This window comes from Lathamus discolor, chromosome 5 (genome assembly GCF_037157495.1).
Source record: "Lathamus discolor isolate bLatDis1 chromosome 5, bLatDis1.hap1, whole genome shotgun sequence".
NCBI classification, from domain to species: Eukaryota; Metazoa; Chordata; class Aves; order Psittaciformes; family Psittacidae; genus Lathamus; species Lathamus discolor.
In genome coordinates, this window is record NC_088888.1 from 18,557,569 (window position 1) to 18,584,763 (window position 27,195).

Here is a 27,195-nt window from a genome sequence, read left to right on the forward strand (position 1 = left end):
AAAGGGGTGAGGTGGGGGTGAGGTGAGGGGGGGACAGCGGCGGGGACAGCGACAGGCACCGCTGCCCGACCGGTGAGGGAGCCCCGCGCTCCCCTGGAGCGGCGAAGCCACACATGGGCGGGCGGAGACCAGTCACGTTGCGGGCAGCCCCGCCCCGCCCGCGCCGCGCTGGCGGCGGCGGCCATGGCGGCCAAGCGGCGCACCGAGGAGATGCGGGACCGCGTGGTGCTGGGCGAGTTCGGCGTCCGCAACGTGAGCCGCCGGCGCGGGGCGGCGCGGGGTCCGCGGCCCCCCTCGCGGCCCCCCCTCACGGCCCCGCCTGTCTGCCTCCTCGCAGGTGCACACCACCGACTTCCCCGGCAACTACTCCGGGTACGACGACGCGTGGGACCAGCGGCGCTTCGAGCAGGTGGGTGCCGTGGTGGCGATGCGGCGGGGGGGGCCGCGGTGCCCGCGGTGACCCTCCGCGCCCGGCCCCTGCAGGCGTTCCGCGTGGACGTGATCCGCGAGGAGGGGGACGCGCTGGAGTTCGACATGGTGGGCATCGACGCCGCCATCGCCAACGCCTTCCGCCGCATCCTGCTCGCCGAGGTACCGCTGCGGCGCGGCACGGCCCGGGGGTGCCGGCCTGGGGGCTGTGGGGGGAACGCTTGCGTGATGGGGAGCGGGGAAGGCCCTGCCTTATGTCAGCCCTTGCGGGCAGCTTCTGGGACTGGAAGGAAAGCACAGGTTTGTTCTGCACGCGTGCCAGGAGCCTAGAGAGCCAGAGCTTTAGCAGCACGGGCAGTAGTGCCTGTTCCTTCTAAGGACGCTGTTGGCAGTGTCTGTGCATCAATCTGCCCTTCACCTCTTGTGATCATCTCTTTAAAGAAAACCAACCTAAGGAGTCATAGGATGGCCACGGAATGGTTTGGGTTGGAAGGGACAGTGCCCATCCCCATGCCACAAGCAGGGCACCTTCTGTTAGACCAGGTTGCTCAAAGCCCCATCCAACCTGGCCAGCCTGGGTTGGCAGAAACGCCACTGAAAATAGTCTGCAGGGCAGTTATTTATGGGAGACAAGGGACACTCTGGCTTGGTGCTGTTTTGGTGTGTAATTCAACTGTCACATTGACTTGATCTCCTGTCTTCCTGAGGTGCCAACAATGGCTGTAGAGAAAGTCTTTGTGTACAACAACACATCCATTGTGCAGGATGAAATTCTGGCTCATCGCTTGGGCCTCATCCCTATACGAGCAGACCCACGACTCTTCGAATACAGAAACCAAGGTGAGAGGCTTTGATCAAACAGAAATATTGGAGGGTCACGTAAACTGAGCAGAAGTGTGATTCCGTAGGGGCTCATGCTTTTCTCCCCTTCCCAGGAGATGAGGAAGGCACAGAAATTGATACTCTGCAGTTCCAGCTGAAAATAAAATGTAGCCGAAACTCTCAGGCAGCCAAGGAATCATCTGATCCTAATGAATTATATTTCAACCACAAAGGTGAGATCTCTCTTAAAATAGATGCTTATTTTATTTCCTTTTTTGGTCTTGGGACACAGGAATTGGTCTGTTTTCTCAGCCCTGTGAGCTGAGAGACCTGATACCCTCATTTTGCTAAACTTTCTGCCCATCTCCAGTCCAGGTCAGTGATCTGTTTTGAGACAGCATTGGCTGATGCTGTGGCTTCTCTTTGCAGTGTACAGTAAACATATGACATGGGTGCCCTTGGGGAATCAGACAGACCTCTTTCCAGATGCTGACTTCCGACCTGTTCATGATGACATCCTCATTGCACTGTTGCGACCTGGCCAGGAAATAGATGTGCTTATGCACTGTGTCAAGGGTATAGGTTAGTCCTGGGTCCTGGGGCAAGTGGGAGGATGAGTGTGAGTGCTTGGACTAGGGCACAGCTGTGTGAAGTGGAAGGGTAGAGAACCGGCTTTCCCCCATGAACTTGGTCCCTGGCATCCTTGTGCTCTGCTGAGGCCTGCCTTCATCTTTGACGCTTAACTCTTCTTGCAGGTAAAGATCATGCCAAGTTTTCTCCTGTGGCCACAGCTAGTTATCGACTGCTTCCTGACATTACGCTCCTGCAGCCTATTGAGGATGAGGCAGCTGAGCTGTTGCAGAAGTGCTTTTCCCCTGGAGTCATTGAGATCCAGAATATCAAGGGTACTTTCTTCCTGCTCTGAGTGCCTTGTTCTTTACAAGCTTTAGCACAGATCGAATACGGACCAGAGTCAAACCTTGTAGAGACAAAACCAACGTTGTAACGTTCGCTTGCTGATCAGCAACCATTTGTGCTGTTCTGAACCTGGTTTTATGGATCAGTGGTTGTCACATGCAGATGTGTTGGGCCACAAACTGGGATCTCCCTGAAACACTAAGGCATTGGGTGCCTGTCCTCAGAGCTCTGCAGCTGCTGTCTGCAGCTCCCAGTGCTGTTGCTTATACGCCTGGGTAGTTTGCTCTTTCCAGCAGCTGAGTGTGGAAAAGACTGAGGGTGTGCTGCCCAGGGGTAGGGTACGTACAAGCTTTGGGTTTGGGCTGGAACTGTTTAAGAGACGAGTTATGTCAGGTTGAAGTTTTCATTTTGGGGACGTGCTAATTCTTTATAGTGGTGGCTTCACTGCCTTTGCTGATGGGGAGTGCATGTTTGAGGGGTAAGTGCCTGCTGTGTCCACAAGGAGCCCATCTGCTGCAGGCACCCATCTCGTTTCATCTTTTCCCCTGTAGGAAAAAAGGTGGCAAGAGTAGCCAATGCACGGCTGGACACGTTCAGCAGAGAAGTTTTCCGACATGAGAGTCTGAAAAACCTTGTGCGCCTGGCAAGAGTACGGAATCATTACATCTGTGAGTGCTCTGTGTTCCATAGAACAGAGAGCCCTGCTGTTTTGTCCAAGCAAGCAGAGACTGCCAGCGCGTACAGCTGGGGCTCTGCCTTCCCCCACCTGCCGTAACATCAGCATTCATACATTCATATTCCACTGAGTAGCTACTGAGGTTGCAGTTTGGTGTTGCGTTGGGTTTTAACGTGTGTGTGCTTCCTGCCTGCAAGTGTAACCTCTTCTCTGTCTGTGACAATGTGGCTTGTTGGAAGTGTGGGGTAAGGGAAGATGAGGGACAGAAATGCTGGAGCCAGGTATAGACTGAAGCTGCCTAGTGGCTGTGCTGACTTGTGTCTCTGTGCAGTTTCAGTGGAGTCAACAGGTATCTTGCCTCCAGATGTGCTGGTGAGTGAAGCCATCAAGATCCTGATGGGAAAGTGTCAGCGCTTCCTGAATGAGCTGGACTCAGTACCTATGGAGTGAGCAGGCTGAGAAGCGTATCCCTGCACTGTTGTTCTGGGCTTCCACCACCTGCCTGCAGGGGCGATTCCTCTTGCAATGGCAAGAGGCGCAAGATGGGCTTGTTAAGAGTCCTAGGACTACTTCGCTGTAGTAATGAGCCTCAGTGAGGAGATGCACTAAAATAAAGGCTTTTCTTTACAGCTGTCTCCTTCTGTGCTGTTCACAATTAATACACAGAAAAGAAAGCAGCTGCAGGTCTAAAGATAGATGAATAGCAAGTATTTCTTTTAGATTGTATGCAGTATGTGAAGAGCACTGACATGGCAATGTAGTAAGGGACTTCTCAGCAGGTCAGTGAGATATAACACATCAGTATGAGTGCAGGACTGTTGCAGGTGTCTCAAACCATCTCTGGGGTAGTTAATGTGGTAGATAAAAGGCTGTATTATCAAGGGGGTGGGCCACCTCTCTTGTGAAGAAAGTTGGGGAGACTCTCCAGGGAGACCTTACTGTGGCTTTTGAGTATATTAAGGGGGCATGGAGGAAGACTTCTTACCAGGACCTGTAGTGACAGGACAAGCAACAGCATTTTCAAACTAGAAGAGGGTAGACTGAGATTGTACGTAAGACATTTTTTACAGGGAGGGTGGTGGCAAAATGCTAGAACAGATTGCCCACGGAAGCTGTGGATGCCCCATTCCTGGAAGTGGTGAACTGGGCTTTGAGCAACCAGACCTCATGAAAGATATTCCCTGCCCACAGCAGGGTGGAAGGTGTGTGGATTAGATGGGCTTTAACATTCCTTTGCAGCCTGTGATTCTCTGATGCAGTACTGGGCTTCTCTGTGCAAAGCTGGGGTTTAAAACCATGCTCTGTAAGGACTGATTGCCCCTTCTTAAACATCTTGAGCATTTCTCTTTGGATGTTAGACAACTCTGCTCTCCCTTCCCGTGACTGAATGTACGCTGGGCTGACCTTGAAGCAGAACTGGATGGTGGAGGGCAAGTGACAGTCAAAGACCCGGCTCCACCCAGGGAAGCCTGGGAGAACTTAGACGCTCATCTCAGTGGCAAGCACTATTGTTTGCGAGCACTGGGTAGGTCTTGGCTTGTGAAAGTTGCTCTGAACAAGCAGATGAAGGGTCTGGAACTTCAGAGAAGGGGTGGGAGTACTGGTGTGTCCCAGTTGCTTAAGTCAGTTCTCACAACACTAGGGTAGCAAATTGTACTTTTTCTCTACCTGTTTTACTGCAATATAGTTACACTATAAACACCCAGGCAGGTGTTAGTAGTCTGGAGTGGTTCATCCTCTCCCTGATAATGTATGTTGACTACCAGCAAAGGTGCTCCCTTTTTGGTAGCTGGAATAAGAAGTGCTGAACAACCCTTAGGAGGGCAGTCTGGGCAGAGAAGGTCTCAGATCTTGCCAAAATAGATAGAAGGATAAAAATGAAACATGACAGCATGTGTATGAAACTGGAATAGCTTTACTGACATTCAGAGGTGTAACACAACCAGTTCAGAGACAGCTTCGGATTTGAACATTCCTACAAAAAAGGTTCTAAAAACCATTTAAAAAAACCCCCTTGTGTCTAGCATGAAGTCACAGAATGTTAAAAATATCACAACACAATAAATACACCCAGCCTTTGCTAGAGCCAGGAGCCATGTTAGCTCAGAGGTTAAAAACGGTTGAGGCCAGGAGGAAAGTGGAGGGTGCTGGTGGCACAGGAAGGGCAGGAAGGTGAGTGGATTCCCAAGGCCTGCTCTTCCTTTCTGTACTCCCATCCCTCCCAACCCCAGGTCTTCTATCCAGTCTGGCCAGGTGGAGACACCACCTTAACTGCCCTCCACAGTTTATAACTTGTTCTGTCTCCTGGCTGGCAAAATTGCCAGATAGCTGTGGGCAGACCCTCCCAGCTCCTGTGCTAACACTAGGACAGGTCGAGTGAATCATGTGCCATGTCAAGAACCACCAGCTTTGCAGACTGGAGTGGCTTGGTAAGAGTCCCACCTCATCTAAAACCCAGTTTCTGACCTGACTCCCCCCTGTAAACTGCAGTATAAACCCACCCTGCCAGCCCCACCGTACAATTCTCCAAGTACCAGACGGTAAAAACACAGGCTACTGTCACCTCCACAGCAACAGGGTAAGGAGATCCCTTTTGGTTTGCAGGTGCTTCAGATATTGGTCCGGGTTTTGCGTACCTGCACTGGCCATGTTCTAGTCTACAGGGCATGGTAAAAAGGAAAGATAATTAAAAAAACCAAACTGTCCTGCTCCCCCGAGAGAGATGTCCAAGAAAGGCTGGCACAGAGGAAAAGCTTTCGGTTTGGCTCTGGGTAGAACAAGCTCTATGATCATATATATACACGTATGTATGTATATATACGTATGACAACTTCTGCCTCTTTCCAGAGAGCACCTGCACCTTAGAAAGGCTGATCTCAAGGGAGATCCTAGAGCACTGCTAGGCTTCCTGGCATACAGCCCTCAGCCCAAGGCTTGGCATCCCGGAGGGAAACGGATCCATCAGAACACCAGTCCACTGGGGACAAATGCTGACAGGCATGACAGGAGTGTCTGATGTCTCCCTACGAAGCCTCGCTGCTAGCGCCCAGAGGAAGAGAAGGGTAACCCCTTTCCACACAGCGCACTACTCTGCCCTTTGCATAAATCCTAAACCCCAAGGGATGAAGAGGTGGAGCAAAAATCACCCAAGTCTACAGGATGACCAGGTTTTACCTAATGGAGTCTATGGGCTCAGCTCCCACCTTGCAGAGAAGCAGAGGCCTAAAGATGCTCATCAATGGAGGGGAAGGAAGCAGAGAAAGCTTAATAGACTGGTTCATATGCCACCACAGGCCCCATCCCAGTGTAAGGAGGAGAATGGGACAGGACCCATAAGGGGCTTTATTCAGATGAATGTTTGTGGAGGCGATGACGAGAAGAATCTAATGTGCTTACTATGAGGAGAGACAAAATATAAGGTAGGAGAGGAGACGGTTGCTGCGTCCCAGGCTCAGGACTCAAAGAGTGCAGTGAGGCTCTCTCCATCCTCATTTTCTAGCACATCCGGCTCCAGTGATGGCTTGACTTTTTTGAAGAGAGATGGGAGGTTCCGGATATGAACCTCCTTGCGGAACTGCTCCCCAAGGGGCTTCTGCAGAGGACAGACAGGCAGACATCAGGCATCACTCCCTTCATTCCCCAACTCAGCTCAGGGGCAGCCTGCTTGCAGATCAGAGGCAGACCCCAGATTCTGAGCAGTCCCTAGGCCCAGACTCCATGTATGCATTTTGGTGCATCTTGGGCCTGGTCCTTCCCAAGTGTCAGGACACTGAGGTAACCACCAGCGCACCAGCTGCTAATGCAGTGCCACCAGGCTCGAACACTACCATCCTCGAAAGAGCCCAGCACCCACCTAGCAGCTTCATTCAAACATTTTAACACCCTGTTTCCCCAGGCACCCTTTTCCAAGGTATCCCCTGCCTCTCAGTGAGAAGTTATTGCTGAAGGGGCTGCTCAGCCTGTGCTGCCATCCCTGCTGTACCTCCAAGTTAAAGAGAGGCACAACAAACACTGAGAACATGCTACAACAGCCTCTTAGCTGGGAAGTGAGGTGGCTGGGGAGAGGCAGACAGGCAGGCTGGCCACCCCATCACTCTGCAGCATACAGGTGTGAAATGAAACAGGCTCATTTTCCTTCAGGATATCACCTACCCCAATGCAACCTGTGATGAGGCGCTTGAAATGATCCTTCCGGCGCTTGTCTGCCACCTTCTGCAGTGTTGGGTTGAGAAGCTTTGAATCAAACTGCTCCAAAGAGTCCCTCTGGATGTCTGGGATCTGCTCCATCACTGCCTTCAGCTCAGTGTAGCGAGGGCGCTGCAGGGAGAAGTATGGTTAACACAGTTCTGTTAGAGTTCTAGAGAAACAGCCAAGCCCTCTTTGGGGGGACAATAACTCCTCTGCCCTCCCCAAGCAGGCATGGGATTAATTTTCCACCACTCTCCAGCCAACCTGGTATCTGGATAAAGAGCAGCATATCTCACCAAGGCCTCGTAGATTTGGAAAGCCAGATGGACAAGAGCTGCCATGCAGCCATTGTGCTGCCCGTGTGTCTGCAAGCCCTTCAGCACACTTGCAAAGAACCAGGACACGGCATCAGGCAGCAGGTTTCCTTGAAGCACCTGGGGAAAAGGCACTGTCAGCATGGGAGCAGGATACTGACACATGATTGCCTTTCTGCAGCAGCTCGGTCTGCCCAAGGGAGGTGCCCAGGGGTGAAGCAGCCACGCTTGGCACCACGTTCAAGAGCTTCCTCTCCCAACCCTGCCAGAACTAATCCCTCCTTCCTCCCAGAGGTACCTGTTTGAGCAGCGGCCAGCAAAGCTGTGTTGTGGTTCTTTGGCAGGACAAGGTGTCTTTCCAGGACAGGGATGTGTAGGCAGTGATCAGCAGTGCTGTGCAAACATCCTGAAAAGGAGTCAAGAGAGGGAAACCAGTCAGAGGAACTATATGCCACCTCCAGGGTTCAAACTTGAAGGGAGCCAAGAAGCAATCCAGGGACTCTGCAGGAGCTCCTCAGGGCTACCTTCTGAGAATCGTGCATGCTGCTGCTCCAGCTGAAGGTGCTCAAAGGCACCCACTGAGCACCACAGCCGTAAGGAACCAAGGTCAAGCCCTGGAAAGGCCCTGGAGCACTCATCAGCTGCTGCTCTCAAGTCATTACAAAACCTTCGGAGGCATCCAGAGCAGAGGAGGACAGAGGTACCAGGATGAAGGTACCGGCACAGTGGGTTGTGTTCACTGTGATCCTGGGCCAGCTCTGGCAGGTTTTTACAGGAAAAAAGAGCCGCTGGATAAAGTTCTTCCTTGTAAAGGCTGGAGCACAGGGAGGGAGGCAGAGCCTTGGGGGCTGAACACCCAAGGCCTCCCCCACAGAAGGGCGAAACACTGTAGCTGCATATTACACTGGATCCCAACCACTGTTTGCTTTGTGGCTTCTGCAACCATTAACAAGGCCCTTAGAAAACCCACGTATGCTCCCCAGAGAAGGCTCTCACACTGGGGAATGCTCCAGCAGCCCAGCAATCTGTAGCAGTGTCTGGCTGAACCACAGGCAAGCATGACACAGAGCACAGAGAAAGGGTGGTGGAAATCAGAGCCTGCTCTCTTACCTCTTGTGTCATCAGACACTTCCCGAGCTCGGTGAGCTCTGCACTGGCAGGGGGAGTCACCTCTGTGGCCATGGCCTCATCATCTGCAGAGCAGAGCAAAGGCAACACTGTGAGCGTGGCCTCCCAGGACTGAGGAAAACATGGGGGCACCATGAGAACTAAGCTGGGAGGCAGCACACAGGACCAGTATGCTGGCACAGCTCCTCAGAACATCCCTCTCTAAGCAGAAAGCACCCACCCTTTGTGGGTGAAGAAGGGCACCCAACTAGCTACCTCCAGCTCTTGGGAAGGCTGTTCATATCCCCCTTTTCTTGGTACCTTAAGAATTAGCTGCCTCAACATGCTACTCGTGAACTCCACAGCACATTTGTTCCCAGGTTAGACCAGGTTTTAATGTAGCCCCAGACACACTGGGCAGGACAGAGCTGAAGATTACCAAACCTCTACCCCTCACCCAGAACTTCCAGCGAAAGGCTAGCCCTGCCCTCAAGAAATGCTTGAGGAAATGGGAAAAGGCTTGTATGCACCAAGGGTGGGAAAGACAAAGTAGGCATTTACTCACCATCTCCATCTACAGCAACTGCAGTGTTATGCTCAACACCTTTCTTAGAAACACAGCAAACAGCTGCAAAAACAGTTGCAGGTCAGAGGAGCAGGAAACAGAAGATGCTACTTCAGAACATGCAAAGATTATCCTAAGAGTGTGATGGGCTCACAGCTGCTCCAAGCTCCCCCAGCTCTTACACAGCACCAGAAGAATCTGAAAGGCCAGTTTAAAAGCCAAATACTGCACTGCCTGTAAGGCTGCAACACCCCACCCACAGCATCCTCCCACAGTGGAACCTGCTGCACAGGGGCTCCTCCAAACTGCTGAGAACCAGAAACATGCAAAACCATTCGAAGCCTAAAGCTGAGAACATCACCAATCTGAAGGCAACATGGCCAATCAAGAAAGGAGAGAGACGGTTGAGGAGCTGTAATCTCTATGCAGAGATTCCTAGCCTCTCTGCTCAAAGCCACACTGATAAAAACATGATGTTGGAGAAATGGAAGGCAGACAAGGGAGACTGCTTTGGCAGGGGGAATTTTCCCTTCTGTCTGGCAATGGCCAGCAACAAAACTGCTCTACACTCAGGCTGTCACAAACTGATGTCCCATATTGGGCTCCAGGGCACAGAAGGGGAGAACCCAGATTCCAAAGGAGGACTGGACTCCTACAGGGGCAATGCCAAAACAATGGAGCCGTAAATGCTGAGAAAACAGAAGGAAGAAACACTCTTCTCAAGGTTTTTAACTGATTTCTTACTAGGTTTTAGCTAAGACTTTGGCAGGGTTAACCGTCTCACACCTGGCTTCTAAGGATTATGTTAAATAGTACTGACCATTATAGTTAAGTTTTACTGCACATTGGAAATTCCTGTTGTCCTCTCCAGGGCAAACTTCCAAATATCCCAGCAGACCCAGCTTAATTTCACTTACTGATGAGATCCATGACTTCTCGGGTCAGCAGCCTCACCAGCTGTTCCTCAAGCATCTCCTGAGACTCAGGGTTGTCATCTGCAGCATCATCCTCACTGAGGAGAACAGGTTTTAATGTGAGGGGAGACATTGTCTTAAAGTATCCCCTCTGCCCAAGCACAAGGAATGAGTCACCATCAGGGTCAACAGTGTTTTCCAGCCCTCTGCTGGAAAGGGGCATGTAAAAGGCCAAAGCTCCATCCCACTCCCCATTCTACCTTTTGGTGTGCAGGGGAAAACTTACCAGAGCATGCTTCGCTGGTTGATCACCTGCCATTTCTGAGACAGCCTCTGTCCAAGACAAAGGAAAAGTTTCAATACTAAAGAGCCATATGGAACACAATGCAGAGGCCCCAAGTGACAGCTGCTGATAGAAGTGCTATCATTAAAGCTGACAGAGCTTTAAACACATCTCTCATGCAAAGACATATTTTGAATGGGACAGGAACCACTACCAATGGTGCTAAAGATGCTGTGGCTGTGCTAGCTGTAGGAATCCAAGTGAATTGTCAGGAAAATGAGAGGACACAAGCAACAAAAACCCCACAAAGATTCTCAGGGCTGAAGGCTGAGGAGCTGATAGCCACAGATTTGAATTCACAGCAAGGGGTGGCTGTGAAACAGCCAGGGTTCAACACACCTCAAAAGCCCCCCCAACCACCCAGATAGCATCCAAACCATTAAGCATTGAGGCTCTGCCCTTGTCTCTGCTGGCTTTGGAGAAACAGATGCTCTTACACGTTCCTGCTACAAGGAGTCTGGGCTGCCAAGGAACAGGCACAGAACAAGGTGTTTTCTTACCATGTGCAGATAGGTAAAGAGTGGTCCCAGCATGGGGCAGACAAGGGTTTCATAGTATTCTGAAGGGCAGAAGAGTACCAAGGGCTTTACAAACACACCTGCACAGGCCAGTTAAGGAAGAGATCCAGCACACATGACCAGCTGCCAGGGAGACTGCAGCACACTGCCCAAACCAGCCCAATCCCCTGGGAGGCCAAATGACAGACACCTCAAAGCCCATCTTCTTACAGCCCTGAATTAACAAGTGTCATCTGTGTACAGTGAGAGCATGAGGTAATTCAACCCCTTCCCCAACAAGTCAGCTGAGAAAGCCAAAGGTGCTTAGCGCCCATATCCTAGATATGAGACTGGATGTGCAGCCCTGGAAGGTGGGCTGGGAATCCCTGATGGTCTCCCACACAAACACAAAATCTAGTCAGACACCCTACTGCCAAGCTCCTACAGTGTCCAAGCCCCCTTACTGCCAGAAGGCACTACCCACGTCTCATGGTGCCTCCAGGACGACACAAATCCTTTGCAACTTGTTCTCTCTGACCCCATGCAGTGCTGTTTCTGCTTGTGCCCTCCTAGGCTCACACCTTATCCACATCAGGTGTATATCCCTGCTTGTTTACCCCCCCAGTCACCCTTCTTCGGCTTGTCATACTGAAAACCATGCAGGTTTTCAATTTATGTGTTGAAAGCCTCCCTACCTGGCCTCAGACAGTGACTGAAGGATACGGAGCATGGGTCGGAGTCTGTAATCAGGAATGTTGTTGAGGTTGATGAAAGCTGAGCTGAGGAGCTGGGTGGCAAGACCCTCAACAGTGTAGAAATCCTGCTGCATGGAGGGGCCTGCATTTCCCAGGATGTGGAAACTTCCAAGAAAAAAAAGCACCAAGTTAGTTGCAAGTCTGCCAGATAACAGGTACCATGCCTCTGGCCTGTAAAGGCTACAAGTGCTATCATCTTGAGACCAGATAGCTGTCATGTTCTTAAACAAATACTATAGAGAAGTTTTAGCAGCATGTTTTTTTTCTGGGATACATGCAGAGGGATAATGAATTAAACATTTAAGCACTAAAAATGCACTTTCAAGTGCTGATGTATCCTAACACGCGATTAAAAAAGCAGCAAATCCCACTACCTAATTGCAGAAAAGCTAAAAACAGATCCACATTTCGAAGTACATTTTTCAGCCACTGTGTTCCATGAGTATGTGGTAGGTTACAACCACCAAGTACAGTTTACCACTGCAGCTCCTACTTGGATGTTACAGGACACAGCTCACGTGAGAAGCCTAACTCTAGAAGTCGGCACCCAGCAATAGCCTACTGTTCTGGCTGTGCAATGCTGGACTGCGTGTGGGATATGTGGTGCTCTTACCAGTTGTCGTAGAGGGTACAAAAGAAGCCCTGCATCCTTTCTAAGACTGTTTTGTAAACAGGAGAGTCATAAAGCTCCAGCAGAGGCTGAGGGAGACCTGTGGGAGAGAACAAGCTTTAGCTACATTAATGGGAGAACATGGTGCACCTTCAGAATGTGGTGGGCAGGCCCCAGCCACCTTGACAGCAGTGAGGGAAGCACCCGGCAAGATCAGCCTGCATCCAAATGGGAAGAGGTGCAGCAACCCTGGGACAGAACCTCCCTCAGAGGTCAGACAAGTTCAGGTTGGTTCTACCCAGAGCAGAGGTGTTCCCACTAAGATTGTCACAGTCCTCTCATTTCTCCAAAATGAAATTACTGGAGCTTATCAGAACCCAATCAGAAGCAAAGCTGACAGGCTATTAGAGGAGCTGCACAATCATCTCATTCATCTCTGTCAGCACATGCTGAACTGTATTAAAATGTTCAGGGCAGAAATTAAAGCCCTGCTGCTTTAAATGCAGTGGTTCACAGAGTTTACAAGTCAAAGAAAACAGGTAAAGGAAACATCTCCTCATTTTACAAACAGGAAATGGAGGTAAGAGAGACAAAGCGTACTCCCTGAAATATTTCACTTGTCTGAATGGGAAATTAAACCCCAGTTTCTAAAGTAATGGTCCAGATTTTATCCACAAGGCCACCCACTTCTACTTGGCTGGGAAGGCTTCTGTGTTCATAAGCTCTGTTCTGTTTTAAGATGGTCCAAGAGCCTCTACCTAATACACAACCTAGAAACAAATGCAAGGGCCCTACTGCAGTACTTGGCTCTTGCCCTCCATGACAGGTCTTTACACCAGCACTCAGGCATCCTGCTGAGCACTAACTCTGCTCAAAGGCAGACAATTACAGCATTCCCAGTCTCTCCAGCCAGAAATACCATATTGCAGAGACCATCACGCCATGCACCTTCATTTCATGCAGAAGAAACCAATCTGTCTGAGACCAATCACTTTTTCATTTCAGCAGGTTCAAATCATAGCCGAGTAGCGAATACTATGAAGAAGCTGGCTCTCCAGCCCCTCTTCACTTCTATTGATGGACCACTACCACAAATACCTCTGAGAATCTGACCAGACATTCCTCCCAAAGAGAAGCCCTTACCTAGGATGGCATTCTTCTCCACCTCCAGCATGTCCAAGGCCTTTGCAAATGTTTCCCCCAGCCTAGCCACCATCTCTGGCATGTAGAGATTGTTATGAGTCCTGAAACAGAAGAGCACTTGGTTTATACACATGCGAGTCCACCCCTTTTGCCTTGACAGTTGGATCCTCTCCTTCAGCTTGTGAACAGCTCTTCTGAGGCAGATGATGAGGAAGGTGAGACCAAGCACGTGTGCATGGGATCCCCCTTCCCCACCTGCAAAAATATTGGGGAAGCTGACCCGATAGAGACATGGAGTGATTCCACCTCATGTCCTGAATCTCCTGGCTGCCCCCTTCCACTTATTTCAGTTCACCCCACCCCTTGCAAGCACTAGCAGGAAAAACTCCCAGCAATTCTCCAGTTGATGCTGGCAACAGCTTAGTAGCTCGGCCAAAGGGATCAGAGAATGTATTTCAAAAACTGACAAGACGCAGATTCTGCAATCTCAAAAGACCTTCTGCACCTAAGGCCCCTGCAGAGGGAGGGGCTGTTTCAGCTCCAAAACACACACACTGCCCCCCAGGGATGGGTCACAGTCCCCAGAATGGCAGGTGGCATTGGAGGGACTCTAGGGAGAACATCAGTCCGGTCAGATGTTACTCATGGCAGACACAGGTGCCCCCTGGACAACACATCCAGTTGGGAACAATTCCGCATCATCAGGAGGTGGCCACGGTCAGCTCTCCGCAAGGGACACCAATTCAGCCACGGGTGGCTGGCTCTTGCCATCCAGGCCAAAATGGGTCCCCTTCTAAGCCAGGGTACTGACACTCAGCGCTGGACTCGTCAGGGGGTGTCTCTCTCACCTACCTCTCTCCTTTGAGACCTCAGACCTCCACTCTGGGTGTCGCCAGCTGCACACAGCACAAATCCTGCAGCCTCCTCCAAAACTGCAATGCCATTGTACCTGCTGCTAGAGGTGATCAAGGGCAACTCAGTATCTCCCCCTAGAGCAGCATTTCCCAAAGCAGGGGGGTACATGGGAATGGCTGGGGGAAGGGAGCGTGGACAGACCTCAGTATGTTCTCCAGAGTCTCAGCTTTCACTCCTGTCTTAACGATTTGTAATTATTGTTTTTATTTGATTTTGTTTTGGCAGGTCTATGTTCACAAGCCTGGCACCCCCGATGCAGTGACGTCTGCCTCAGTTACCTCCAAAACGTCAGCTATCCCAGGTCTCTCTGCAAGTTTTAAATACTTCCCTGCTCACTGCACGTGAGGAAGGAAAGTATGTAAGGTTCACAAGAAAGAGCTACACAAATGACTTCTTAACGACTCATACTCTCATTCTGGGCTGGATCTAACACCGTGCAACAGGCCTTAACGGGGGCACAAGCTGGTCTTACTTTCCCAAGAGGAGCCAGGGAGCAGCCCAGCCACCACAAAAGTTTGGATGATGTTTCACTGACTCAAAAAACTGTGCATTTCTGCTTGAGGCTATCCTGAAACCTAACTACTAAAATCACCTCCTCTCATATGTCTCCTGCCTGTCCCATGCCAGTGTTGGCTTTGCCTCATGGTGGGTAGAAGGGCAGTCGGGCAAACCTAAGGACTGAAATGAACCCTGAAATCCCACTATTCTAATCTCAGCGGGACGGCCCACTCATATCCTGAAGCTGTGGTCATGATCCTTAGCTGTTTCAGAGTCCTTGAAACATTTTCTCAGGTTGGACAGGTGGGATGGCAGATATTCACTCAATTCAAGGCTGATCTCCCTTAATTCAAACTTGAGCTCAGTGGTAATGGAGAGAAAATGGCTAATCAGCTGCTCCCCATGAAAAAGCATTCAACAGCCCTCATACACGACGAAGATGTAGCCCCTAGGCATGTTCCAGCTGAGACTCTCGGCAGTGAGCAGCACTCCCAGGCACCCCACACACAGGAGAACATAGAAAAACAAAATTTAAGAGACATTTATGCTTTAGAAAAGACAAGCAAAGGATATGGCCTTGCGGGCAAAGGACTTGGGGGATTTTCAGCTATAGTCACAGCTCTGCTGGAAAAAACATCTGATGCCTAGGGAGGTGGGATTAAAGGCCAGAAGATGAGTCCTTTAGGACAGTTCATGCTTGAAAAATCTTTATCCAAAGCTGAGACGTCTACAGTGAAAATGCCTACAGCATCCATGTCTATCCAACAATTCTTTCACAAGCATTAATGCCTTGGTAATGTCAGCATCTCATCAAGATGAGTTCCAAAAAAAGCCTTTGTTCATGCAAAGCATTTGCTGAGCCTGACCAGTCCATTTGTAACAACACACAAGCAAATCTCAACACAATAAAGATGCCGAGCCAATTGGTTCATGCAGCTACTGACTCCAAACACATGACTACATGTGCATCTGGCTGGCTGGAGATCATGATTTGGGTTTAAATTCATGAGAAGACAATTTAAGCCAGAAGAGGTAGAAAGCACCCAGGTGAAAAGAGCATAGGAGAATCATCACCCAAAAAGCTGCAAGCAGTGATTAACAAAGCAGCCTCAAAATATGTTGGTAAATACAGCCACCAAAGACAAAGACAAATACAGGTGGGTACAAAAAGATGCCACTTAAAGCTACCTTACTTTCTCTTGTTACCTAGACTCCCTCTCATTCCTCTTGGCTCTTTGGTCTCATCCATGACCTATCTTCCAGCTCTTTACCCTTGAAAACACCCAATGGCTTAAGAACATTGACTGCTTCTGTCTGCAAACACATCAGAATGCCACCCCGTACAGCAGACACAACAGCCTGCCCTGCAAAATGCCTTTTTTTTTTTGCATACAGGCTCCCAACCTGGCGCTCAGTTTAGCTCTCAGTAGGACCCATGCTGCTGCCATCTGCAGATCTGCTCACACAGTAACCAACACAATCTGTGAGGACTTCCACATCTGCTTCCTGCATAAGCACACGAGCAACGCTGGGCCTTGCTTATCCCCATAGAAAGCTGCCTAATGGCACAGAGCTAAGAGAAGCACCCACCTCTAAGACGTAATGCAACTATGTCCCTGAAGGCATCCTCAACACAGGCAGCTTTCCTGCCAGCCAGAGTTCCTTGTATCCCTGTACTTCCTACCTGCTGACAAACTGCTGTAGACTCCATGTTCTCTTGCGTAATTTGTATTAAGGACGGCCTGAGGAAGCAGCACATGGAAGAGGCACTCAAAGGCAGCAAAAAAACATACCAGAAGCTCCACAGCACAACCTCTAACTTCTCTAGAAAGGCATAAGCATCAACAACATTTGCAATGAACTGAGCTTGCAGCTGTCACACACAGACACCTCCACATCCAGCAGCAGCTAAGAAAGGTACGAGATGAAAGATCTACTGCTCTTAATACATCATTCATTGGTTCTTGTTGGAACATTCAGCCTTAAGAAAAGCCTGGATACCTCTGAGTGAAGTACAGGCTGCTGCTCCATGTATGTTACTACAAAGTGCTTAGAAAAGATTTTGGTCTGCAGGGAGGATGCTTGAACAACACAGATGCATTGTGTCAAAAATCAGCCAGGGAGCCTCTTCCTTTAGGTAGATGGGAAAGCACTGGCAACAGAACATAGCTTATGTGTTTTCCTGGAGGTGGTAAACAAGACGGGACAGATTTTCTGCTTCCTTGCAGGTACGGATAGAGTTTGACAGAGGTTTCCCTAAGCTTGTTGTGACACAAATCCAAGTGTTTTTAATAATACATAAGCTCCAGCAAGAAGAGCAATCACACAAGCAGAAAGTCTGTCTGTTGCAGCCTCTTCAGACCCTGGGCACTGGTTTTGTTGGTCTCTCACAATATGGAGCACGTTTCAGGCTCTGGAAGAATTGGCATGAGGCTACTTCTACTCAGGCAATTCCACTTGTCGATAGGACCTTCACCCTTCCAGGATAAAACCACTTCTGGGATAAAAATTCCAGGGTAAAAGCACAACTCCACAGCTCTAACAAGATGGTTCAACCCTGCTCACTGGCCAAAGTACCACCTGCTGTGCTACACAGAGCTTTGCTAGGGTGGGCCAAGGCAGCATGTGCTTGTCCTACCTGTCCGGCATATCCAGCATTCTTACTGGAAGCAGGACAGTCCTGAGCTCAGTGACTACCAAACATACCTGACTACACAGAGCTCAAGTAATAGGGCCCCTTTCCTCACAGAACTGGGAGCTGAAAATCTAAGTGGATCTGAAAATGCTCTTTCCCAACAGGCTCCTGCCAAGGACAGAGCCGCAAGTTTTCAAGTACTTAACATGTAGCATTACCTCACAGAACTGCCCCATAAGCCTGGCAAAATCCCAGTGTCAGCAGTTACCCTGAGACAGGCTCCTCCCTTATAATTCTGGGAACTGTGTTATTCAGGATTCCCTTTTTCTGCCTTCTCCTGCCCCCTTCTCTGGCTGCCCCAGATGTACACAACACCAGCGACATGCAGAGAGGCACTGCAAGATAGCAACAGCCTGAGAGTATGCATCCACTGATTTCAGTAGCAGACAGTGCTTCAGGAGGCTGGTGTTCATGTTCAGCAAAACCAGCTTAATTTAACACTGAAGAGAGAACAACGCAAACAGGATGCGATGAGAGCTGGGACTGCCCTGGTGGTGACTGGAGAGGTGGCCTTGCAGGGGCTGAGGGCAGAGCAGAGATGTTAGTTGAGAAACGATTAACTGGGTGGCAGATTTACAGCAGTGGAGGTGGCGGAGGCAACCCCAGCCCAAGCTCCCACTGGCTTTGATGGACTCTTGTAGGCCAGGCCAACGAACATTCAGAAGGCTCCAGTTTCCCCAGTGCCATTCCCCACTGTGAACAGTCAGGAACAGTACTTGGGCACCTGCACCAGCCTGTGTTCCTGCTGGCTTCACTGGGTAAACATGCTCTGAGCATTCCACGTATTATCACAGTTCATCTTTCAGACATTCTTAAGTCAACATAAATTATTTCAAGTCAACTTGACCCACCTTATAAGAGCAAGTAAATTGTCAAGCAGCTTCAGGACCTGTTCAGTGCAGGGATTACGGTAGATTGGACTTCCACTGGGCATGTATCCCACCAAGAACCCTCCAGCTTTTGCCTCTTCAGGAGCAGCAGGCCAACGAGCTCGTTTCACAACTCCTAGAATGGTGTACACGCAAAAGCTTATCTGCAGGAAGACATTTGAAGAAAGCAATTTTTAGCCACAGAATAACATGAATAAATAGGTTTTCAGGGGAACCCATCATCAACCCATCTCAAAGGGATGCTCTACAGTGAACCTAATCTGGTGACAAGAACAAGCTCCACTGGGTTTGCTGCTAAGAAAATAGCAGCAAATGATTGTGCTATGTTCCATCATCTTCAGTGACCCTTGCTCATGGCAGGATGGCCTAGGAACTCGCTATTAGATAAAGCATTAATGCATATGGTCTCATAAGTATGCAAGCAACCAGACAGGTTACCCTCTAAAAGGAAGGGTCTACACCATCAGCTCCTGATCTCCTCCAATGTGCTGGGACGAATGTAGAGATCTGTGATGACACAGTGGTCAAACAGCATTAGCCCCAAATCACAAGCACAGCTCTGTGGACTGCATTTCATTGTCTTCTGTGGACCTGAAGACAGCAACTCCACTGCCATTTGTCCAAGAAGTGCACGCATTTCACTAACAATTCAAACAACACAAATCACCTCAGATGTATTTTAGTTATATCCCATGCCGCAGTCTCAGAATGACACCTTCCACACTGCCTGGCTCAAAACTCTGAAGACAAATCCACTGCACCGTATTTCAAAAAACCGTGTTCCAAAACCAAACCCTGCCACACAGAGAGTGGGGGACAGTGTGCTTCACTCTGAGGAATAATCTGGTTTTGCATGGCCTGCATTCTCATTGGTGTAGCTTAAAGAAGCAAAAGCAAGTCAGTTATTCTGCAATCTGAAAATCCTACTGATCTGCACCCAAAAGCAGCAGGTGATCAGAAAAGATCTTATGTGTATCCACAATGAATGGCGGATGGAAGAAGGCAAGTCCCATCTCGCTAAGGATTACACCTCTCCTGGTAACGATACTCACCCTAGAGCGGTTCAGGCCACTGGGATCTTCCAAGATTGGATCGGCAATTTTGTTGTCAGCACCCACGTAGGAGATAAAGGCTTCAGGATCTGAGAGGACTCTGGCAGCAGCAGAAGACAGGAATGGGGATCATTGTTTGTGGCACGGAATTTGAGCAGAGCTTTGCACTGGCAACAAACATCTCAACAGAGTAGGCTAAAGCCTAGCTAGAGCTTCACACTACGTGGGAATACGATAAAAAGCACCAGAGACATGTGCACCCTCCAGACATTTGCAGTTCCCTTGGGCCGTGGGGACCTAAAACCGTTGGATCTCTTACGAAGATAGTCCTGCTTGGAAACTCTTGTGCATGCCGAGCTGCCCACGGCTGCAGCACACCTCAGCTTTAGAAATGAGAGCTCAGCTTCCTAGCTTCTCCTGGACATGAGCAAGGATGTCTTTGCTCATTTTCACAAGTTTCTTACTTCCTGCAAGTGCTTTGAGCATGCTGGGACAAAATGTTCCTCTATCACCTTAAACGAGTCTTACCTGGCAATTTCCAACAAAGAGAATTTAGACTCAGCTGGCAGTTCCCAAACTACAGGAGAGCTGTTACCAAGACTGGCCAGAGCACAGGGGGTCACGCGGCACCCCACCACCCTCACTTGGTTTGTGCATTACCTCTGCAATGCCTCCAGCTCAAAGCTCAGAAAACCAACCCGTACCTCTGCATCTCTGGGGAGAGCCACAGGCCAGCAACAGGAGCCATGAGCTCCTCCAGGAAAGCTTTCTGCCGCTCATAGTCCTTGAACTGGTTACTGATGAGGACGAGGGCCTCCATAAGAGCACACTTCTCCATCTGCGTCAGAAGGAGCTCATTGGAGAGCAGCTGCTTCACGTGGTTGTACAACACCTCGAAGTTTGGCTAAAAAACACATCCAAGTGGAAGAGCGTTATGCATTTGGTGTGGACGGGGGCCACTAGGGGAAGCAGGTGGGGTGTACTGTACTACACAGTACAGCTGGAGGAGCATGTCTACCTTACCCTTCCTCTACATGCTATCTCCTTCTAAGACCAAGTTTATCTGAATGTTCAGTCTGAAAGAGTCTCTTTTCTTCCCTATCACCCTATCATTATCCTGCATCCAGTTTACTTTAGTCTCCAGAATGACCAAATTAAGCAGAGGAAATCTCCCTCTTCTAGACAGTCATATTCCCTACAGCAGCATCACACTTCAGAATAGGTCTGGTGCTTTCGTTCGCTCACAGAAAGCGCCTTGCTCCTCTGGCTCTCAAACGCAAGGCTCAGGACTTTTCCATCTCCTTGCTCAAAACTAAGTTAGTAACAATTCATGTGGTTATCACTATCTCTATAGGAATGGTTGTGTTTCTTCCCACCCACTCTAGACATAGCCATGTCTTCCTGTAACCTTCTATAAATATTAGCAATCATGCCCTTCAGCAAAGTCATCTGAACATATTTTGTGGCAGCTCCGGGCCCTTGGCTCTTCCAGTGAAGATGTCTAGCTGGCCATGGGAAACAGCCACCTGTAGTTCAATGACCAGTGGAGTGGGACAAAGACAAACCCACTAGTTCTTAGCAGCTACTGCAGAATGCAGACTGGAACGCCTAAATTACGTTAACTACCATCCTCAAAAAATGTCTTTGTTTAAGCTAACAACGTCCCATGGTGCTCCCACAGTCCTACGGCTGTTCCATACAAACACTGCTAAAGAAAGGAGTTCACAGCTGCATGTTGTGGGCAGGCTGTTTAGTTCAGCAAGACCAAATGAAACACCAGCTCATAGATTTTAAGAATATTTGTTTTTCTAGTCTCCTCAAGCTAATCTGGAAAACAAATATTCTCCTCTTGCTCCTATGTTCTGTTAAGGGACAGAAGTCTGAAGATTAGTTACTGTTAGTGTCTTCTGCTAAGGAATGAACCGAGACCACCACAAGTGAGAAAAGGGAAGTTCAGTGAACATTCCCATAAAACGAATCTAGTGCTGCACATATCCTTCTCATAATCCCTTTTGCGTTTAACTCATCACCTTACAAATGAACTCTTCAGGCAGAAGATTTTTAAGGGGTAGGGTGGGTAAGAAGGGAGGTGCAGGGAATAAAGCACTTTGCCATTTGCACAGCAGGAATGTTTCTTGGAAGAAAAACCAGAGGCTGTAGCCAAAGCAGCTGAAGATCCCACAAAATCCAGCTGAAACTGAGGCAAGACTCTTCATGATACAGTTGCATTTACATACCAGGACAAGCTGAGGATAATCCCGACACATTTTTATGATTGAGGAGCATGCATGCCTTCTCACATTCTTCACTGCTCGAGTTCTAGGAGCCTGGACAGACACAACAAACTTCAATGCAACAAAAGAAAAGTTCAGAAAAATGCAGGGATTTTCAAGAGACAAATGCATTGCATACAGTTTTCCGCACTGCTGAGTACAGATCAAGAAAGCATTTCCACACCTCCCCTCCTGAACAATCACCCAACAAACAAATCTCCCCTGGAGCTGTAGCCAACTCAAGAAGCCCATGTTCAGAAAAGCTCTACTTCAGGAACAAGATTGTCACGGATCTTACTATTTTAAGGCTCCCAAGCACTCCCTAGGTAGCTAGCAGCTTTATAGCCATCCTTCACAGCCATGTATATCAACCACTGAAGAATACCCACAGCTAATGAAGGGATTTTGCATTCAGTAAGGCCAGCATAGACCAGGCGACTAAGTACACTGGCCTTAGACCACACCTGTGGCCTTCTAAGTTTGTGAGCCTAGGCTTATTAGGCTGTGTCAACCAAGAAGAGATCAGTTATGTCTAGACTTCCCAGCCCTTTCGAGGAGCTATACTTGAGAAGCCTACTACAGCAGTCTTCAGACCCAGCATGTTCTCAAATAGGATATAGTTTGATCCAACTGTTATAGCTCAATTAGTAGATAATAATTCAGACGTACCTTACTTTCTTCTATAACTTCAAAGGTAACTGAAGCAAACAGCTGTGAGAAAAGATCCAAAAATTCACATCATTTGTTAATATCTAGCACATGTGTGTTTTGAGCTCAAAGAATAGATCGTAAGACTTTAGTGCAATTTCATTAGTCAGTGAAGACCTCTTGACCAAGTTGAAAGATGAACTGGCAGCACAGTGAGGTCTTGAAATAAAAAAATAAATGGTGTATACTGGCCAGAGTGTGCACTTAATGTCAAGATTTAAGGCTAGGAACTGCAAAATTGGTGTTATTTGACATTGTTTCTTCTTGAACAAAACTCAGTCTCACACCTTTAACATGAAGGATAGCACTTCCCTAACAGTAACATCAAGAGAATTAACTCCTGCAGTTTAGTACAAGGGTCCTGCACAACAAACAGCCTAACTGATTTTAAGCAGGGTCTGCAAGTACCTACCTTGGAAAGTACTTGTGGCAGGTACTCTGGTCGGTAAGTGACAAATGGGAAGAGAGCAGAGACATTGGTAAGCACACAGGACAGAATAAGAGGATCCTTTGTTTCAAAATTAAGGACAAGCTGCAGCAGATCTATGCCATCATTCACTGGAATTTCCTAAAAAGTCAGCAAGTGGAAAGAGAAAAACAAAAAGGAGACAACATTCACTACTTCAGCCTGTAGCACACATCCCGTAACTCCTAGAGCTAGGTCACAGAGCTGCTGCTATCACATCAGGCCTCTCAACTGAACACAACTGTTCTCAAAGCAGAAAGAAAAGAAGGAGAGACCTCCATTTAACAGCATGCAATGTGCACTTGCTGAGGGAAAAAGGACAGCAACATTGCCACTGTTGGTAGGGCAGTCTTGAGATGACAGACTCAAGTCCCCATACTGCTGCTTGCATCTCTGGGAAAGGCGAATTTCCTCTACCTCAGTTTGGCTCCCAATTCTCCTCTTAACACTGGTCCAACAAATTCCATGCTTAACCAACTACATCAACGCATGCAATTAATTTACTCTGGTTACAACAATGAATTAAAGTTCAGGAGAAGCCCAATCTAACAAAAAAAGAAATCAAGTCAGCCTACATAAGACTGAGGAAAAAAATTATTTCTCTCTGTGTTGCCTGCTGTGGAACAAAAAAAGCAGAAATAAGTTGCTTCTGGCCTCCTACTCCCTGAGCATGAGTTTCTCTCACTTAAAGTTAAAAAAATCTAATCAGAGGATAATTAAAAACAATCAACAGGGGAAAATTCCACTTAAGCAATCCTCCTCTAGCAAGGCACATGTCAAAGCATGCCACCCGAGTGCTCTCCTGTCACTTCTCATGGCACAGTGTCCAAAACAAAGACATGCCTGAATAAGCCAGGATGAGTTTGGTCTCATCTAAAGAAGGGTCACTACTCTTTATAAGAGTCACTCAACAAACTTTTTTTTTTTTCATGGAGGCAACTAGTTACTACAAACTTTTCAATGACACCGTAGCTGAAAAAACACACTCATGTCAACCAAGAACAAACCAGGAGAGCAGGAAATGGCATAGATACACATACATCTTTATCCAGGGTTCGAAACATCTGGCTGATGACACTCTCCGAGAAGAAGGTCATGGCATCCCACTGCACAAAGGACGGAGAGAAGATGGAGCAGAGACCTTCGCCTGTTTTTGCTGAAAGGAAGAAAACACTGGAGCTCTCACCATGCTCCTCGCCACATGCACAACAGCAGGCTGATAACCTCCTTCACAGCAACATCTTGGCACTCAAGTATTTTGGACACGCAGCAATCCTTGAGGATGCCTGGCAGGGATGCACAGGGAGCAAATAAGGTGCTCCCATGTGATTTGCCTCATTCAAGCTAATGCTCCTGAGACACAAGTCTGATATTTGAGATATCATAGGGAGCAACACCAACAAATCATAGAATGGAAACAAAAAGGAGGGAGAACACATGCCCAGATTCAGCACCGCAGGCAAGACTGCCCTCAGTGTGACCCTGCAGAGCACCAAGTGGCCTTCCTTCACAGGAGGAAAGCAGTGTGACTGACAGAAGGAATTGCCAAAGGAGCAGAACTTCCCTGGAGAGAAAAATAATGTTACAGTGCTAACAAGGCTCAAATAATTGCAAAACTGTGTCAGAGTGACAGCTGCATCTGTTTTGCAGAGGATTTGGGTGAAGGAAAGGAGAAGCCAGGGGCTTTACATTAGCTATTACATAGGTAGGCTGTAAAGAGCTAAATGTGGGGAGGAATGCGCTTGATTCGATTTTGTTTTTAACTTTCTAAGATCTTAAAGCCCCAAAACCTTGTGTTAAGTCTTGGTCCACCCTTAAAAAAAAAGAGGGCAAAGAAGCTGTTTTTCAGCTTGAATTAGAAACTAAACCCCATATCAGTCTTGTTTTTTCACGTAACTTACAGTTCATGGGTCCAGTATCAACAGGAGTTGTGAGCTGGTACTTCAGCCATTCACCAGCCATCTGAAAGCCAGTTCGAGGGTCCAGACGACACGCCATCCTCATCACCTCCCCTTGCTGGGCTCGGAAAGCTGCAATGGAAAACGAGACACCATGCAACAAGCTCATGTTGCAAATGCTCGCTTCCCCAAAGCAGACCTGGGAACATTATGGGCTGCTGCTCCAGCAATAGCTGTGCAGTGAGCTCAGATATATAGTCAGCAAACTAGGTGTAACAGAATGGGCAATATTTGAAGTGATTTAAATGGACCAAAAATACTGATGGATTAACATAAAAAGAAGTGCAATTAAAATGCAATATGAATTACGGAAGTCTGTGTTAAAGTTAGATGTACTACAATTAAGCCTCTTTTTCATAAAAAAAAATAAATAAAAATCTTCAAACTATACATGTTTGCTGCACCTTGAGATACTGAGATACAAAAGCAGCATTAGATAACTTTTGCTTCCTTCAGATAAACACACTTTTCTAGATTATTTGACTTAACCCAGTTCAGATTCTAGGCTGACAAACTAGTGCAAACTCAAAAGCCCCAAAGGAGTCTTGTTTTTGACTTCAAAGATACTGAAAGCTTCTCCGTGATACTGAAAAGATACTGAAAGATTGTGTGTTTCCACACCAGAATGTGAGCCCTATGATACTGAAAGCAAAATAGAGAATAGGAATTTCATTTGTTCCAAAATATTCCAGTACATGACCACACAAAAGAATTTGCTCTGCTGACTACAGATGTAACTTAAATTTTTAAAACAGAAAGGCACAGACAACAGCATCTGCACAGGATGATGGCAACTTACAGTTGAAGAAGGCGTTGAAGTCCTCATCGCTGTCAAAATCAAAGCGGGAATATTCACAACTGGGGCTGTCTGATTTAGAGGGAAAGCCCACCTGGAGACAGAGCAGACAAAGTCAGGAAGAAAAAAGTCACCCATCACAGCTAACTCCAGTTACTTGCCAGTCTGAAGACAAGGAGCAGACAGCAAAATGTTGAGACAGAGCTGTCTGCTCAGCAGCCAGGAGATCATGTCTCTGGCAGACACAATAAAAATGTAGTTTCTCTCCCACAGTCCACAGGCCACATTCATGTAGGCACCTTCTCACAACTATCTGGCCGCAGTTCCCACATACCTTCACCAGGTTGGTCATAGACGCTCGGAGGTACTTGGGAATCATACCCAGCAATAAGGGATCGCGAGACAAAACTTCATGCCGGAAGAGGGCTCCCCATGTGATCTGGGTGGAAGAGCGCAGAAACTGGGGGAGGAAAGAGGGGAAAAAAGAAGGATGTCAGTGCTGGAATCTCCACTGCCAGCATTAAGTGCTTCTGTCAGAAGGCAATAGCAAATTACAGTGACTATTCAGTTGAGGCTAAGGCACCTTGAAGGCATAAATTTCCAGAATGCCAAGTCTTTAAGTAAATACTAAGGCTGATTGCAAATTCTGCACTTTGTATTCAGTATCTGAGTCAGGCACTGTCCCTAATGGGGTGGTAATGGAGAAGAAACCCCTCTGCCTTCCAGGTCTTCAGCTGAAATGGAAAGCAGTATCTGGCAGCTCAAGTGCTGCAGTTTACTGCAGGTTAGTTCAATTCACACATTCCTGCATAAACATACACAAGACTTTCAGGCCTTTACATACCTGGCTGGGATGGGTTGTGAAGGCTAAAAAAGAGTCAAGGTATTTTCCAAAGTTGGGTGGTGTTTCAACATCAGAATCTGAGCCCTATGAGGAAGACAAACAATTTCAGACAAAATATTAACTCTGTGTCACACTGGACTCACAAGTGCTCTGTCTCTGGGTAAAGCAGAAGCACTACAAGGCCACAGACTGTAAAGGAGCAGAGATAAAAAAATGAGCAATTGTGGCAAGATCAGTATAGCCTGAGAAGTAGCAGGCTTTGCTGAGCAGCCTGGGGCTGCTAGAGACAGTACCACCCTTCAAGGGAAAAGGGTGACTTCTCAAACAGTGGAGTTCTGCTAAAACCAAATTCATGCCCACTGCTGCTGCCAGGAGTGTCAATTTTACTCCTACTGGGTCAAGCCGACCAAGCAGCAGCAAAGTGGAGCAATTCACAACAGCAGAACTTCACACATACACCCAGATTTTGCTGCCATTCCTCCAGATGGTTCCTGTATTTAATGTATGGTCATCTCTTACCAGTAACTTTGTGGAATGTTTGTCAGGAAAGTAGGTTTTGCAGCTCCTCATTAATCATAGTATGACCTAGGGCCCTTAAGAACCTTGTTCTGGAGCTGTACAGCTCAGTGCTGCCTCTCCTGAGTGAATATGAATGAAAGGACTCAAATCTCCACCTCATTATTTCATTTATGGACTAACAGCTTTCACTGCATAACAGCCAGTAAAGTCACTGCAAGTAATAACACACCCTTTGTTTGCTGTCCATTCTTTTTAGGGATAAATTCTCAAAGGTTTTGGCTTTTTTTTCCTTTCTCTCCC

The 27,195-nt window shown here is 48.1% G+C and overlaps 2 protein-coding genes across 7 annotated transcripts in view; one reads left to right on the forward strand and one right to left on the reverse strand.

Annotated features, from left to right (window-relative positions):
- Positions 1-102: 102 nt before the first annotated feature.
- On the forward strand, positions 103-3,472 carry POLR1C (RNA polymerase I and III subunit C). 3 transcript variants are annotated; one of them, XM_065679943.1, is made up of 9 exons: positions 107-252; positions 338-409; positions 484-591; positions 1,137-1,269; positions 1,365-1,484; positions 1,681-1,833; positions 2,007-2,156; positions 2,721-2,837; positions 3,210-3,472. In XM_065679943.1, exons 1-9 carry the CDS (start codon positions 184-186, stop codon positions 3,293-3,295), a joined length of 1,008 nt encoding a protein of 335 aa, XP_065536015.1. In that variant the 5' UTR covers positions 107-183; the 3' UTR covers positions 3,296-3,472. The 3 variants fall into 3 exon arrangements, with proteins under 3 accessions (XP_065536016.1, XP_065536015.1, XP_065536014.1); XM_065679942.1 differs by having other exon boundaries at positions 114-252; positions 3,177-3,472; XM_065679944.1 differs by lacking the exon at positions 1,681-1,833 and having other exon boundaries at positions 103-252; positions 3,177-3,472.
- Positions 3,473-4,740: 1,268 nt separating this feature from the next.
- Positions 4,741-27,195, reverse strand: part of XPO5 (exportin 5) — a 29,406-nt gene continuing 6,951 nt past the window's right edge. For 2 of the 4 annotated variants that reach the window (XM_065679951.1, XM_065679949.1), the window contains 23 exons: positions 26,377-26,460; positions 25,867-25,992; positions 25,536-25,626; positions 24,680-24,808; positions 23,819-23,934; positions 22,725-22,880; positions 22,274-22,315; positions 21,569-21,658; positions 20,036-20,235; positions 19,332-19,431; positions 18,241-18,422; positions 13,282-13,382; positions 12,142-12,238; positions 11,497-11,633; positions 10,777-10,874; positions 10,220-10,266; positions 9,937-10,031; positions 9,020-9,082; positions 8,458-8,540; positions 7,646-7,753; positions 7,330-7,467; positions 6,998-7,162; positions 4,741-6,437 (listed from right to left, as the gene is read on the reverse strand). In XM_065679951.1, coding sequence (XP_065536023.1) covers positions 6,297-6,437; positions 6,998-7,162; positions 7,330-7,467; positions 7,646-7,753; positions 8,458-8,540; positions 9,020-9,082; positions 9,937-10,031; positions 10,220-10,266; positions 10,777-10,874; positions 11,497-11,633; positions 12,142-12,238; positions 13,282-13,382; positions 18,241-18,422; positions 19,332-19,431; positions 20,036-20,235; positions 21,569-21,658; positions 22,274-22,315; positions 22,725-22,880; positions 23,819-23,934; positions 24,680-24,808; positions 25,536-25,626; positions 25,867-25,992; positions 26,377-26,460 — 2,589 coding nt within the window. In that variant the 3' untranslated portion in view covers positions 4,741-6,296. Of the gene's footprint in view, positions 6,438-6,997; positions 7,163-7,329; positions 7,468-7,645; positions 7,754-8,457; positions 8,541-9,019; positions 9,083-9,936; positions 10,032-10,219; positions 10,267-10,776; positions 10,875-11,496; positions 11,634-12,141; positions 12,239-13,281; positions 13,383-18,240; positions 18,423-19,331; positions 19,432-20,035; positions 20,236-21,568; positions 21,677-22,273; positions 22,316-22,724; positions 22,881-23,818; positions 23,935-24,679; positions 24,809-25,535; positions 25,627-25,866; positions 25,993-26,376; positions 26,461-27,195 lie in introns of all 4 variants that reach the window. The other 2 variants (XM_065679950.1, XM_065679947.1) reach the window with 1 other exon arrangement.

What these genes read in the sequence shown, in the direction of transcription:
- POLR1C (XM_065679942.1), top strand. Translation starts at nt 184, where the DNA reads ATGGCGGCCAAGCGGCGCACCGAGGAGATGCGGGACCGCGTGGTGCTG. An exon ending in ACCAGCGGCGCTTCGAGCAG is followed by an intron (nt 410 to 483) that starts GTGGGTGCCGTG and finishes CGGCCCCTGCAG; the next exon opens with GCGTTCCGCGTGGACGTGAT. An exon ending in TGAGATCCAGAATATCAAGG is followed by an intron (nt 2,157 to 2,720) that starts GTACTTTCTTCC and finishes TTTCCCCTGTAG; the next exon opens with GAAAAAAGGTGGCAAGAGTA.